General features: G+C 43.6%; 1 protein-coding gene across 3 annotated transcripts in view; it reads right to left on the bottom strand.

Moving 5' to 3' along the window:
* The window catches only part of CDK6 (cyclin dependent kinase 6), a 252,287-nt gene that overhangs the window by 18,397 nt on the left and 218,210 nt on the right, over positions 1 to 15,680 (bottom strand). For all 3 annotated transcript variants that reach the window (XM_043462602.1, XM_043462603.1, XM_043462601.1), the window contains exon 6: positions 2,380 to 2,430. In XM_043462602.1, the coding sequence (XP_043318537.1) occupies positions 2,380 to 2,430 (51 nt within the window). The remainder of the gene's footprint in view (positions 1 to 2,379; positions 2,431 to 15,680) is intronic.

The following is a 15,680-nucleotide window of genomic DNA, read 5'->3' on the forward strand; positions in this document are numbered from 1 at the left end:
AGTACTTGCTGTCCTTTGAAAGTATAAATCTTCCTAAACACAGAAAGAATTTTCCCCTTAAGAGAATGTGAATACGGCTTCCCTTTAAAATATATTCAGTTTAATATCTATTACGAACTTTTATGGTCCATACATGAGTGTTGTGAAATTCTAATAGGTCCATTCAAAAGGGCTTGCATCGAATTTCAGTATTTGGATCAAGCTGAATATAAGCCTTACAAGCTGACGTTTGTATTGGAAAGAGCACAAAACCTATAAAAGTGAAAGTCACTCAGCTGTGTCCGACTCTTTGCGACCCCATGGACTATACAGTCCATCGAATTCTCTAAGCCAGAATACTGGAGTGGGTAGCCTTTCCCTTCTCCAGGGGATCTTCCCAACCCAGGGATCAAACCCAGGTCTCCTGCATTGCAGGTGGATTCTTTACCAGCTGAGCTCCAAAGGAAGTCCACAAAACCTATAAACGGCATGAATGGCTGGGACAGAAATTGTTTTTCTAGTACTTCAACGGGACACTAGGGTGCAGCATTGTCCCTTTCTCTCTGCCAAAGTAATGAAAGCGTTCGGAGGAAACGGAACACAGTTACAGTGACACAAGGCCAGAAATCAAGACGTAAAATCTAAAGGCACAAAACGTATCAAGCTTCATGGCTTCTTTTCTGCTGGCAACCTCAGATCTCAGGCCTTTTCCAGAAGTGGAACTGGCTTCCCTTGGAAGCAAGTCAAGTGTGTTTGTCAAAGGTTCCTTCTGGTCCATCTCAGGGGCTTCACGCATTTGGGGCACCAGCAGTGTTAAGAAGGGCGCTGAAGTCAGACAGAACACCCAGATGGGGTCAGCTAGAAAAAATAGGCGGAGACCTTGGTGTCTGACAAGCTGGCTTCAGTCAAGAGTGTTCTTACTTTAACAGGAGGGTCACGGGTAGGCCTGACTCTCACAGTTGCCTCTTCGCGATCACATGCACACAAAACATACTCAACAGGGAAAGGCAAGAACAGATGGGAGTTCATCTCTGAATGATCGGAGAACCTGACACCCAGAAGCAGAGTCACGTGCAAGTTTGGTCCTGAGTTCACCCTTCCTACAGAGCGGACAGTAGCAGCGGCAGGAGCAGTCACTGTGGTACCTGTCCTAGACCTGGGAAGCCCCCAGACAGTAAAAGGAGCACATGATTTTTTCAGGCCTGAAAGCCACTGGGTGTGACACTCAGCAGTGATGCTGGCACTCACAGAAGTCTGCTGCAGCTGCTTCTAGTAGCCAAAAGAACAAACTCAGGCTCCCGTTTTATCCCAACTGTCTTCAGCAGCTATGCATGAGAGGACAGTGCTAAAATATAAAGCTTTTCTTTAGGGGGACTTTTCATCAGTTTTGCAGCCTGAATATCATAATAATCACTGGGATTCCTATCAAATGGAACAGACCAATGACTGGAGCTATTTTTGGTTCTAGAACTCCCATTTCGTTTCTTGCCACTCCAATCCTATGGAGTTTGGCAAACACACAGAATCCCCACAGGATGCCCTACTGCATGCTCTGTGAGAAGAAAAGCCTCTTCTTCACATTCTAGACACACAGAAGCACCCACAGCCTCACATGCACAAACACGCAGACTCTTAACGGAACTCTGAAAATCATCAAGGAGCTACGTCACAGACAAATGGAACCAAAGAGTTGGAGCACAACGGAGGACCTTTAAGTGTCACTTCTCAGGTGAAGAAGAACAAAAAGATGAAACAATTAATGATGAATTACAGTAAGAGCCAGCATTCTTACAAGCATTTATTACGTAACACCGGGCATCAGTGTTCGAAGTGACCCTCTCAAGACTGCAGAGCTCTTTAGCCACAGACAGAGGAATGGAACCTAGGATTCTCATTTCCTTTTTCAGTGTTCCAAAGAAAAATCAATTAAGTAGCAGACCACCCTTTGCCCAGGAAGACAGAACCAAACAATGTAAAGCCAACCTGGTTGATTACAGGATGTTCAATGGGGACATGAAGCCCAGTGAATAAGGATGGGTTCTCAGGCCACTGAGCGCGCCATCCTCTGATGGTGGAAGCATCTGAAAAGACTCCAAGCAGACAACACAACAGAACTAAAGAACGGGAGCTCAGCCAAGCAAAGGGGAGCTGCCAAAAGAGCCACACGAGCAAGACACAAGCTCCCACGGCAGAGCAGTCAGGCCGCACGTCACGACGGGCTCTGCACGAAACGGCACGTCTGCCACGTCCCCACTCACCACACAGATAGTAACAGTGTCTGCAGCAGCAGCTTGGGGCAGGAGAGACAAGAGATAAACGTATTATATGAACGTCAGAGGAAGGTCACCGTGAACGTTCTAATGCTACAGACACGGGTACAAAATTACAGGTACTACTTACTCCAAGATTTTTCCTAGTTGGTCGACATCTGAACTTCCACGAAAAAGAGGCCTGAAAGAAAGACACACATTAAACAAGGAATTTTCTCCGGTTACATTTCAATCCTATTTGTCCTGATGATTATTTAACAGAAATCAAAATATTCTTTGGGTGGGGAATAAGTAACCTTTCGTCAATGAAAGTTTTTCTTGCAAACCTTCTAGTCTCAAACCAGAGGTGTGTGGAATTCTTTGAAATTACTCTTGGTCAGATCCTTCTCAGAGCACCCTTCCTTTTTCTGTAATTGAAGTATAGTTGATTTATAATATGTTAGTTTCAAGCATACAGCAAAGTTTTCCAACTCTTTCTCTATATGTGGATATATGTATATATGAACATATTATATGTGCATATGTGCATGCTCAGTTGCTTCTGTCATGCCTGACCTTCTGTGACCCTAAGGATTGCAGCCCTCCAGGGTCCTCTGTCCACAGGATTCTCCAGGTAAAAATACTCGAGTGGGTTGCCATTTCCTTCTCCAGGGGATCTTCCCAACCCAGGGATCGAACCAGGGTCTCCTGCATTGCAGGCGGATTCTTTTTTTTTTTTTAAACTTCATTTATTTATTTTAATTGGAGGATAATTTCTTTACAACATTGTGGTGGTATTTGCCATACATCGACATGAATCACACATGGGTGCACGTGTCCCCCCATCCTGAAGCCCCCTCCCACTTCCCTTTCCTACTCCATCCCTCTGGGTTGTCCCAGAGCACCGGCTTTGAGTGCCCTGCTTCATGCATCGAACTTGCACTAGACATCTATTTCACATGTGGTAATACACATGTTTCAATGCTATTCTCTCAAATCATCCCACCCTTGCCTTCTCCCACACAGTCCAAAAGTCTGTTCTTTACATCTGTGTCTCTTTTGCTGTCTTGCATATAGGGTCAACATTACTGTCTTTCTAAATTCCATATATATGCATTAATACACGGTATTGGTGTTTCTTTTTCTGACTTACTTCACTCAGTATAATAGGCTCTAGTTTCATCCACCTCATTAGAACTGACTCAAATGTGTCCTTTTTTATAGCTGAGTGATATTCCATTGTGTATATGTACTACAACATCCTTATCCATTTGTCTGCCAGTGGACATCTGGGTTGCTTCCATGTGCTGGCTATTGTAAACAGTGTGCAGGTGGATTCTTTATCGCTGAGCAACTGGGGAAGCCCATATGTACATACACATATATTTAAATTATTTTCCACTATAGGTTATTACAAGACATTGAATAGAGTTTCCTGTGATATACAGTAGGTCCACATCTATTTTATGTATAGTAGTTTGTATCTATTAACCTCACACTCCTGATTTATCCCTTCCTCCTCACTTTTCCCTCTGGTAACTCTAAGTTTGTTTTCTGGCAGAGTGCCTTTCTTTAATATTACTCTGCTATCACAGTACTTGCTCATGGGTCTCTCTCCTTCCACTTGTCTGGAATGCTGCAGTGAGCTACCTATGGGGCTGTTTTTTCTGATTATACCACGTCCTGTTCTCCCAGTTTTATGACAGCTACTAGTTCAAAATCCTAACTCTGGGCTTCAGAGGCAATCGTGAACATGCAAGCCTCATTATCTACACCAAGCCTTTAACTGGCAACTCACCTGGGGACAAGTGAACTCACTTGGGGACATGTCTGGCACTTTCTTAAGCAGAGAGCAGGGAGTTTTCTAGGTCTGTCCCCTAACCTTTGACCTAGTGCTTTACCCGAACCGGTGTCCAGTTAATACATATTTTATTTTACATATCCTATGGTACACAGGTACAAGTTCCCTAACTCCTGGTTCAATGAATGACACCAAAAGGTATTTTTCAACAGCCGTGTGTTTTTAAAAATATGTGCTGCCTATTATCAGAGATAGTTTTAAAATATTACATATCAATTATAAGGCCTTAAACTGGACCTCTTAAATATTTTTACACACAATAAATTAACATGCTATATAAGTTATATATGGAGACCTCTGCAAAGTCACTGCAGTTTAGTGGCGAGAAGACACCTTAAAATTCCTCAACCATACTTTCCATTCAGGCCATTGTTCTTGAAAATCATTCTTTTCTTTTTGTTCGTTTTATTTTTAGCCACACCACAGCTTGCGGGATCTTAGTTCCCAGACCAGGGATCAAACCGGTGTGGACGTGTGGAGCCCTGACCACTGGACACTAGGGAATTCTCAAAAATGGTTATTTTCAAATGCAGTGGAAAGTAATTTATTTGTGGCATCACGGGTGAGACAGTGTTCGCGTCCCCCGACCCCCACTTCACGTGGCAGCCCAGCCCCAGTGCCTCAGAATGAGGCTGTATTTAGATATAGTCTTTAAAGCATCACTCAGTTGTGTCTTACTCTGTGACCCCATGGACAGCCGCCTGCCAAGCTCATCTGTCCATGGAGTTCTCAAATACTGCAGTAGGTTGCCATTTCCTTCTCCAGGGGATCGCCCCCACCCAGGGATTGAACCCAGGTCTCCTGCACTGCAGGCAGACTCTTTACCATCTGAGCCACCAGGGAAGCCCAATTTAAAGTGATAGGTAAGTTCAAATGAGGTCATAAGGATGGGCTCTGATGCGGCCTGAGTGGAGTCCTTCTGAGATGAGGAATCCAGAGGCACGCGTGCCCAGAGAAGCGATCACATGAGCACACAGCAGGAAGGTGAGCCAAGGAGAGCGTCCTCAGAGAAACCCAACCGCCTGACACCTTGATCCTGGGCTTTCAGCCTCCAGAACTGTCAGAAAACAAACTTCTGTCGCTGAAGCCACTCGGGTCTTCAGTATTTTGTTGTAGCAACCCTAGCAAACTAACACGGACACCACTAACGCAGCCAAATTAGTAAAGAATTTTGGAGTTGGTGGGATTCCCTGGTAGCCCAGTGACTGAGACGACTTGCTCCCAGGGCAGTGGGCCTGGGTTCGATCCCTAGTTAGGGAATGAGGTCCCACATGCCGCAACGAAGAGTTTGCTTCCCGCAACTAAAGATCCCACATAACTGCAACCAAGGCCTGACATGGCCAAATAAATAAACAAACATTAAAGAAGTTATGGGGCTGGGTTCTAGAAGACATCCACAGTGGTCTTAAAAGATAGCAAGGTGAGAAGTGAAACTTTCTGAAACGCTCAACGTTAAGTGGAATCTTAACGGCTATGATTTATACAGCACTGGTGTGGTATCTGACACAGTGCCATGGGCTGCCCTAACATTATCTCATTTAATTCTCACAAAAACTTCAGGAGCAAGACAGTATGATTATCATCCCTATTTTCTGATGAGGAAACCGAGGACTGGAGAAGCTTCATGACTTACCTAAGCACTCATAACAAATTGCAGACTTAAAATTCAAACCAGGTCTGCTGGATGCTTCATTATTATGTTGTTCTACTTTGATTTTGGTTACTAATGTTCCCTGCAATCACAGACAGTCCCTTTAGCCGAGCCTCTGGGCTGAAGCAGCACAGGGACCCTTGACGAGCACTTTGTAGAGAAACTGATGTCTTGTAAGTGGGTGCCTATGGGTTTTTATAAAAAGTTATTTGTTTGTTTATTAACGGTTGTGCTGGGTCTTGGTTGCTGCACATCAGCTTTCTCTACTTGCAGTGCAAGGGCTTCTCACTGTGGGGGCTTCTCTTGTTGCAGAGCTCGGGCTCTGGGGCACGCGGACTCACGCAGTATTTGTGGCGTGAGGGTTTAGTTGCCCCTTGGCATGTGGAATCTTCCTGGACTAGGGATCGAACCCATGTCCTCTGCATTGGCAGGTGGATTCTTAACCACTAGACCACCAGGGAAGTCTGTCTATGGGATTCTTACATTGCTTTGCAAGCGTCCAACCATCTTTAAATTCTTGCTCTACCTGAACAAGGAACAAAGCGATTCACCAGATCAAGGCTTTCCATCCTCTTCATAAAAACTTACTGACTGATGGCCCTTCTACATCTTTAAATTCTTCCTACAGCCCAATCTTTTATAGCTGTTTAGCTCACACATCTTCGTGGATACATCATCTCTTAATCCTTTGGAAAGCCCAGAACTCAAGTCACACAGAATCAACAGTTCTCTTTCTTTTCACACTCACCTATTTCCTTAATATTAAAAGTATAAATATATAAAGCTAAGTACAGCCGGCATTAGGTTTGGGAACAGAAACAAAAGTCCCCTCCTTGTTAAGCAAGCATCTGAGATGGCTGGAGTGGTGAGGTTGCCAGGTCAGTGAGCAGAGAGGAACAGGGGGCATCGGTCTAATCTGCTGAGCTGGTTAAGTTGCTACGTCAACATGCCAGGCCCCTCACCCTTCATGAAAAAGACTGGTATCCACAAGCATGACAGAAATTACTTGCAAGGATTATGGAGCAGTTTAAAATAAGTTTGTTGGCATAGCTCTTGGGGGACAAACAAAGCAGGTTAACTTGAATGGATGTCTCCAGGCAAAGGCGTAAGGACATCTCCTTCTCAGGGGTGGGTCCCGAGACGGCCCGAAGCTCGGCTGTACCGGTAGTGGCTCTTGTCTTTACTGTTTTGGTTTTCAGCTCTCCTCTTGTTTTTGTCCCTTGGCAATATTCTTTTTTATTTTTTTTTTTTGCTGGTTCCACTCTGCCTTTGTGCTTGCTCTATCTTATCTTACATTTGCTACGTGTTTTAACAGAGGACTTTCAAGTCAGGTCGTCTACCATACTGTAAGGACCTGTAGTCTTATCTCTGTTGGGTGGACTTGTCCCATGAGATGAAAAGTGCCCTGCCTTCTTGCATGAGGACTGGCTCATCACTCGCCTTCCTTTAATGAGGGCAGCAAGCAGGTCTGGACCATAACCACCCTTCTGTGAGTACTCAGCAAAGCATGCCAAGACATACCAGAAACTCAGGGGCGACAATACGGTGGAGAGCTCACATTGCCTTTGCCGCCTTAGGAAGACTTGGTGTGCGATTCTGAGGTCTATTAACTTGTCTTTGCAGCAGATGTGGGTTGGCTTGAATTATATGGAGTGACTGACCCTGACGGCTGGCAATTTAAATTGGATCTATGGATCTTTAGATGCAAAGAAATAGTCACAAGACAAGAGAAGGGGCATTAGGACTAACTGGAACTGGTACTCTCAGCTGACCAAGAGGCTGGCCATGTGATCAAATTCTTAAAATCACCTATTCGGTTTTCGGGTGAAAATTTGGAATAGTCTGTATGAGCCCGTTTTATGATAAAGGATGCTATGTACATCAGGATCATGGAGAAGGACAATGGGTTTAGAGGACAGATGAAACTTTTCATCATGATGAACTCCTGGCTGTGCTATGGTGGCGCATGGAGATGTGAGAATAAGATCACCCTATCCCTTAGACTGCAAGGAGATCCAGCCAGTCCATCCTAAAGGAGATCAGCCCTGGGTGTTCATTGGAAGGACTGATGCTGAAGCTGAAACTCCAATACTTTGGCCACCTCATGTGAAGAGTTGACTCATTGGAAAAGACCCTGATGCTGGGAGGGATTGGGGGCAGGAGGAGAAGGGGACGACAGAGGATGAGATGGCTGGATGGCATCACCGACTCGATGGACATGAGTTTGAGTAAACTCCGGGAGTTGGTGATGGACTGGGAGGCCTGGCGTGCTGGGATTCATGGGGTCGCAAAGAGTCGGAAACGACTGAGCGACTGAACTGAACTGAAGGACCTTCCCTGGGGCTTCCCTGGTGGCTCAGATGGTAAAGAATCTGCCTTCAATGCAGGAGACCCAGGTTCAATCCCTGGGTTGAAAAGATCCCCTGGAGAAGGGAATGGCAACCCACTCCAGTATTCCTGCCTGGATAAGCCCATGGACAGAGAAGCCTGGTGGGCTTCAGTTCATGGGTTCTCAAGGAGTCAGACATGACTGAGCGACTAACAAGGACCTTATTCTATCTTTAAATAAGGCTCTTTAGTAAGAAGTCTCAGCTGCATCAGGTATGCACACACCGTGAACTGAAAAAACATACAGGACTGATATTTTCATCGAGATTATTTTGAATAGTTCTTCCTCCTTCAGATTAGCTGAGATAAATAGGCTTCCATTCATGTAAGTTATGGCATATTTTAGGTGGACAAATATGAACATAATCTTTGATCATAATCTTTGGTTTAGTGATTACTGCCTTGAATAATTGCTAACACACACACATGTATGAGTAGGACTTGCTTGGTTCTTTATTACCGTACACTAGAGCTAAGCTGGAAGAAGTAAAGGGTTGAAGGAGCAAGACAGGGGAGAATCAAAGACACAGAAAGACTGAAAGACTGAGACTAAGACAGAGATGGCCAGAGAGAGACAGAATTTTAAACTCTCTTTCTTCCCACTGCCTAAGAATCCACCTCTCCTGGAAATCGTAGGCTGTACTTAGAGGCTCCCCTTGAAGAATGAAGATGGAAAAGGAATGCTGTCTTTATATTCATGAGACAGAGCCTCATCAAAGATAAAATCACACAGGCACTTCCCTGGTGGTCCAGTGGCTAAGACTCCACTCTCCCAATGCAGGGGGACTGGGTTTGATCCCTGCTTAGGGAACTAGATCCCATATGCTGCAACTAAGAGTTCGAATGTTACAACTAAGACCCAGCACAGCTAAGTAAACAAATTAGACAAATAGTTTTTTTTAAAGATAAGTCATACATTAAAAAAAAAAAAAAATCACTGTGGGAGAGGGGAGAGACCCACAAAGCTATCCTATTTTGTCTGGTTTTGGACATAAGACTCCCAGCTGACGTGTGAATTCTTTTGGACTAATTACTTAAAAATATAGTTATCAACAGAGATATTCTGTTGAAGGTAGGAAATCTGAAGCCTGTCTTTATATTTTTAAAAAGAATTCCTATATACATATTTTGGGGTGGGGGTTGAATAACAAAATAGAAAGATTACTATTACCAAAAACGTCTGAAAATAAAAAGTATAATTGCTTTACTGGATTAACATGTTAAAAAATCCTTTTATTATACAGAACATTACTTAAGGTAACTTTTACGCATTTTACTATATAAAAACCTAACAATTCCTTTTAACGGTTGAGTCATATTCCATTGTATATATGTGCCACATCTTTATCCATTTCTATGTTGACGGACATTTAGGTTGCTTCTGTGTCTTGGTTAAGGTAAAAAGTGCTATTGTGAACACTGGGGTACACGTATCTCTTTCAGTTAGGGTTTTCTCTGGGTATCCGGCCAGTAGTGGGATTGCCAGTCATAATACTTTTCAGTAGTTTAACCGAGTGGTTGGGGAACAGTACACAAATGTTCAATCTAAGTTTCATGAATCCATTTCCAATTTTATGCCTACATCCCTTTTCTCTTCCTCTCGTTTACGAGCCTCCTTTTTCTCCAAAATATCTTCTCCACAGCCTCTGGAACTTTCACAGTCTATTGCATAAACTCTCCTTCTGTTTCTCATGTCCCTGAGCCTTCTTCTATTTTGAATTCCCAGATAAACTTCCAGAAGGACTTTGCCCGTGCTACCCTTTGAAGCCAAATTATTTGACAAGATACGTAATGTTTGGAGGAAAACATCTGAAACCGAACATGGCCACGTTTTTATAAAAGAGGATTTTACATGATTTCCGAGTATTCGAATAGCTTTCTTCATCATAATAGTTGATAATAGTTAATGCTGATAAAACAAATTCTATGAAAGGCATACATTTTCATTTATGCATATAAACTTTTTTCTCTTTTTCCTAACCAAAGGGAGATTACTACAAAATACAATGGCAAACTGCATTCATTTCAAACCATAGCAAAGTCATTTTTCTTTTCATATCACCACTGTGCCAAAATAAATGTAGACCTTGGGTTTTTTTTTTTAAACCAAGGATTTCTCTAAGGCTTTCTTAAATTTGTGAGAGGCTAAGCCTTAACATGGGCTTCCAGGTGGTGTGAGTGGTAAAGAACCTGTCTGCCAGTGCAGGAGACCTAAGAGATGAGAGTTTGATCCCCGAGTCAGGAAGATCCCCTTGAGGAGGGCTTGGTGATCCACTCCAGGTTCTTGCCTGGAGAATCCCTATGGACAGAGGAACCTGGTGGGCTATAGCCCATGGGGTCGCAAAGTTGGACATGACTGAGCGACTGAGCACGCACACATGCATGCAAGCCTTAATACTCCCCCAACCCTTTACCATATTGATTTCTCAGGATGTATGCTGACTGGGGAAAGGGCATGGACTTTGGTGATAGACTGTTCTGGGTGTGAACCCCTACTCAGCCACTTCTCCCTGTAAGACCTTAGGAAAGTCATTGAGCCTCTTTAAACCTTGATTGCGTCATCTGTAAAAACGTCCGGCTTATAGTAGACCCATAATAAGTAGCGGCTAAATACACAGGCTTTCTCACACTTACAGGTGGTAGATGTTCCTTGTTCTGGCCACTATTACTCACAGATGATAAGGTAAAATATTTAGTCAGTGTGGTGGTTTGCCCAAGTCAAACCTAATAGTCCTTCCTCTGGAGTCACTATATATTCTCTACATCTGTAATGGGGCTTCCAGGGGCACTAGTGGTAAAGAACATGCCTCCCAGTGCAGGAGACGTAAGAGACACGGGTTCGATCTCTGGGTCAGGAAGATCCCCTGGAGAAGGAAGTGGCAACCCACTCCAGTATTCTTGCCTGGAGAAGCCCATGGACAGAGGAGCCTGGCAGGCTACAGTCCCCGTGGTCGCACAGAGTCGGACACTACTGAAGCGACTTAGCAGGCACATCTGTTATAACACTGAACACTTTTATCATCAAGAAAATAAAAAGTGAATGTCAAATTTTCCTAGTGAAGATTAACTCATCATCAATTGGCAATATCCTTTCCTCTTCTGAATGTAAGTTTAGCCAAAAACTTGCTCACCATTATCAGTGAAGTGAATTTTCTTGGGTCAAATTACAAAAGGGGACTGAGTTTCAGACTACATGCCTTTTAAAACAAACAACTAAAAGAACATATAAATATTATTCATAATCTCAACGGACGGTGCAAAATAATGTTTAGAAGTAGGATATGTTTTCTAGCAGACAAGACATGTATGGTGATATGTCTCTTATAGGAAGGAAATGATTCATGCATAATGGAAGATCAAAGATTTCGTTTAGTTACAATACTTCCATTGTACTAAAAAGACGAGAGTGTCATGGATCACCCTACAAACACCTCTGTAACCTGCATTTGACCTGCAGTTACGCTTTAACTGCTCTCTTTCTTGACTAGTAGAGGAATTTTCCACGTTCATAAAATGACCTTTCGGAAAATATTACCCAGAAGAATGTCTGCTATTTTATACTTGTAACTCATGTTCAGTTCTAAAGCTGTTATCAGTGAAGTTAAAAATGACACCTAGACATATACCCAAGAGTATTGAAGGCAGATGTCCTTACAAAAAATTGTACATGGATGTACAAAGCATATTCATGTTCATAATAACCAAAAGGAAGAAAGTCCCCAGATGTCCACCAACTGACAAAGGGCTAAACAGAATGTGATACTGCCATACACTGGAGTATCATTCAGTCATAAAAAGGAATGAAATGCTGCTATAACGTGGCTGACCCTTGAAAACGTTATGCCGAATAAAAGTGAGTCACAAAATACCACGTATTGTATGATTCCATTTACATAGAAGAGACACGTCTAGAGAGTCAGAAAGTAGATCAATGGTTGCCTAGGGCAGGGCCTTGTGGGGAAATGAGGAGTGACTGCTGAGTGTGGGGTTTCTTTTTAGAGTGATGAGGATACTCCCAACATTCACTGTGGTCAGAGTTGCACAACTCTGGATACGCTACACTAAAAACCACCGAACTGTAAAATTGTTACTGGTGAATTGTATGGTATGTGAGGTATATGTCAATAAAGCTGTTTTTAAAAAGTAGTTAAATTATATTTCCAAGCAAACATTACAGATTCAGGACAGGAAAAAAAAAAAAAAAAACTAAGAAAATTGCTTTAGGGCTAAATATATGAAAAGTACATGGTATTCAAGTACAGTGATAGACATTTCTTCTACCATATATTCAACCACCTACTCATTTGGAGAGAAGTGCTTTGGAAGTTCTGAATAATCTACTAGTATCTAAATCTCCTCAAAGACCTGATTTATCAGATTAGGGTTATATAATAAACCTCCAAATGTCTATGGATTAAAAAAGACACTCAGAAAACTATCTAATGCTTTCCTATGGATGGTGATATTATGGGTGATTTTTCCCCCTGCATTTTTCTATTATTTTGTACTAAGCATTTATGAGTATGTGTATGCACTCCGTCGGGCTTCCCTGGTGGCTCAGAGGTTAAAGCATCTGCCTGCAATGCGGGAGACCAGGGTTCGATCCCTGGGTCGGGAAGATCCCCTGGAGAAGGAAATGACAACCCACTCCAGTACTCTTGCCTGGAGAATCCCATGGACGGAGGAGCCTGGTGGGCTTACATTAGTCCATGGGGTCGCAAACAGTCGAACATGACTTAGCAACTTCACTTCACTTTATGCGCTCAGTCATTCAGTCAAGTCTGACTCTTTGCAACCCCATGGACTACAGTCCATCAGGCTCCTTTGTCCATGGGATTTTTTCAGGCAAGAATACTGGAGTGGGCTGCCATTTCCTTCTCCAGGGGATTGTCCCAACCCAGGGATTGTACCCACGTCTACTGCTTGGTAGGTGGATTCTTTACCACTGAGCCACTTGGTAAGTAAGCCTTATTATATGAGCATCAGCTACTTAAAATTTTTTTACATTTATTTTTATCTGTCTGTGCTGGGTCTTATTTTGGCCTGTGGGAGTTAGTCCTCTGACCAGACATTGAACCTAAGGCTGCTGCTAAGTCGCTTCAGGCATGTCCGACTCTGTGCGACCCCATAGACGGCAGCCCACCAGGCTCTCCTGTCCCTGGGATTCTCCGGGCAAGAATACTGGAGTGGGTTGCCATTGCCTTCTCCAATGCATGAAAAGTGAAAAGTGAAAGTGAAGCCGCTCAGTTGTGTCCGACTCCTAACGACCCCATCGACTGCAGCCCACCAGGCTCCTCCGACCAAGAGGTTTTCCAGGTAAGAGTACTGGAGTGGGGTGCCACTGCCTTCTCTGCATCGGACCTGGGGCACCCTATATTGGAATGTTGAGTCTTAGCCACTGGACCACCAGTGAAGTCCTGAGCATCAGCTATTTTTTAAAATCAGAAGGAAAAGTCCCCAACATGGCTTGCCATATACTTGCCATATATTGCAAGTTGCCATATACTGCACGTACTTGATCTGTTCATCTCACTTCTTCATTCCCCACTTCTGGGCTAACCACTTCTACCTCATTTACTTGTTGGTCTCTACAGCCAAACCAGACGCTCCCCGAGGACAGGATCAACCTCCACTTGCTTCTATATCTAGGGCCCATAACTTTCTGTCCATAACTGGCACTCATAAAATACATACTGAGTGGTTACTGTTCCTTCTACCAAGGTTTTCCTCTCTAGTCTTTCCATAAGGTTCAGTCTCGCACATCTCCAAATTCACTTCCTTGGTTCATCTCTGGGTAATTCAAGTGTGAGCATGTGTGTTTGCACAGATACGTATGTGTGAACAGATGTATACACAGTCAGAGCTGACACCGGATTTGATTTCTACCGTTGTATCCATTCATGCTTTACCTGCTCTCTGGGCTAGGCAGTATCTGCAAACAGTGGGTATTTAAAAACCACGCGACCTGATGATTAGCCCCCTAAATCTGAAATCTTGCCAAAACCAGCAGAGAAGCAGCAAGAGACCTGTGGGGGTAGAACTTTTGCCCTGGCGGGCTTACTTCATCAAGGTAGGCAGGACAGGGATGGGCTCCTTGGAAGACAAAGAGGAAAGTGCAGGAAGGGTAGCAAAGGCGAAACAGAGAGTGAGGGATTAACGAGGGTGTGGAGGGGAAACAGGAGCTGGAAGAAAGCCAGCCCAGAGAGGAAGAAGGGCTGGAGGAAAAAAAAATATGAAAAGTCCAAGGAATGAAAAACGAAGGACTGGGGCAAAAAGAACCTGAGATGAAGTTCTGTCGGTGAGGGAGGTGGTCCTGACAGTGAAAACCAGATGAACACAAGTTACAGGGTGATGCCATTTCTGTGCACGGCAGGGGACACTCAGTCTGGTTATTTCCTTAAAAGTAAACAGCTGAATTCATTTTCACCAGTTACCAGCTGTGAATAATTTATTTCTCCACAGAGGGCTCGTATTTAGTGGACTGTGAGTAACCTCCTTGAGAGAAAAAGAGAGGGGGAGAGAGAGGAAAACTCCAATGGTTTTCGATTCAAAATGGCCAATTAAACTAGAGCTCACCCAACCACTTGAGATTTCTGAAACATTACAAAACTTACAAATTAATATATTTACTGACTTAGTCAATTTTATACATGACTAAGAAAGTCTAAGCAGTCATTAAGATGTAAAAAAAGTCACTTCTAATCATCTGAACAAATGTTGAGTATCTACTATTTGCCAGAAACTATTATTTCTCATATACACTTATTTAATGAAAGAACTGCCTTTCTCTTCTCCTAGTCTTAGGGTACTTGGGTTGATATAACAAAATCATAGGCTGGGTGGCTTAAATGACTAAAGTTGATAACCTGCAGCTCTGGAGACTGAGAAGTCCTAGAAGAAAGTGCCAACATGATTGATTTCTGCTGAGGACCCTCTTCCTGGTTTGCAGACCACCTTCTCATTGCATCACTCATATGATGGAGAGAGAGAGCAAGTTCTCTGGTGTCTCTTTTTTGAAGGGCACTAATCTCCAGTGGTCATGTATGGATGTGAGAGTTGGACTGTGAAGAAAGCTGAGTGCCGAAAAATTGATGCTTTTGAACTGTGGTGTTGGAGAAGACTCTTGAGAGTCCCTTGGACTGCAAGGAGATCCAACCAGTCCATCCTGAAGGAGATCAGTCCTGGGTGTTCATTGGAAGGACTGATGCTGAAGCTGAAACTCCAATACTTTGGCCACCTCATGCGAAGAGTTGACTCATTGGAAAAGACCCTGATGCTGGGAGGAATTGGGGGCAGGAACAGAAGGGGACGACAGAGGATGAGATGGCTGGATGGCATCACCGACTCGATGGGCATGAGTTTGAGTAAACTTTGGGAGTTTGTGATGGACAGGGAGGCCTGGGGTGCTGCGGTTCATGGGTCGCAAAGAGTCGGACACGACTGAGCGACTGAACTGAACTGAACTGAATCTCCTCATGGGTGCTTCACCCTCATGACCTCATCTAACTCCAATCAACTCCCAAAGGCCCCATCTCCAAATCACATCAAATTA

This window comes from Cervus canadensis, chromosome 3, assembly GCF_019320065.1.
Source record: "Cervus canadensis isolate Bull #8, Minnesota chromosome 3, ASM1932006v1, whole genome shotgun sequence".
Classification (NCBI taxonomy): Eukaryota; Metazoa; Chordata; class Mammalia; order Artiodactyla; family Cervidae; genus Cervus; species Cervus canadensis.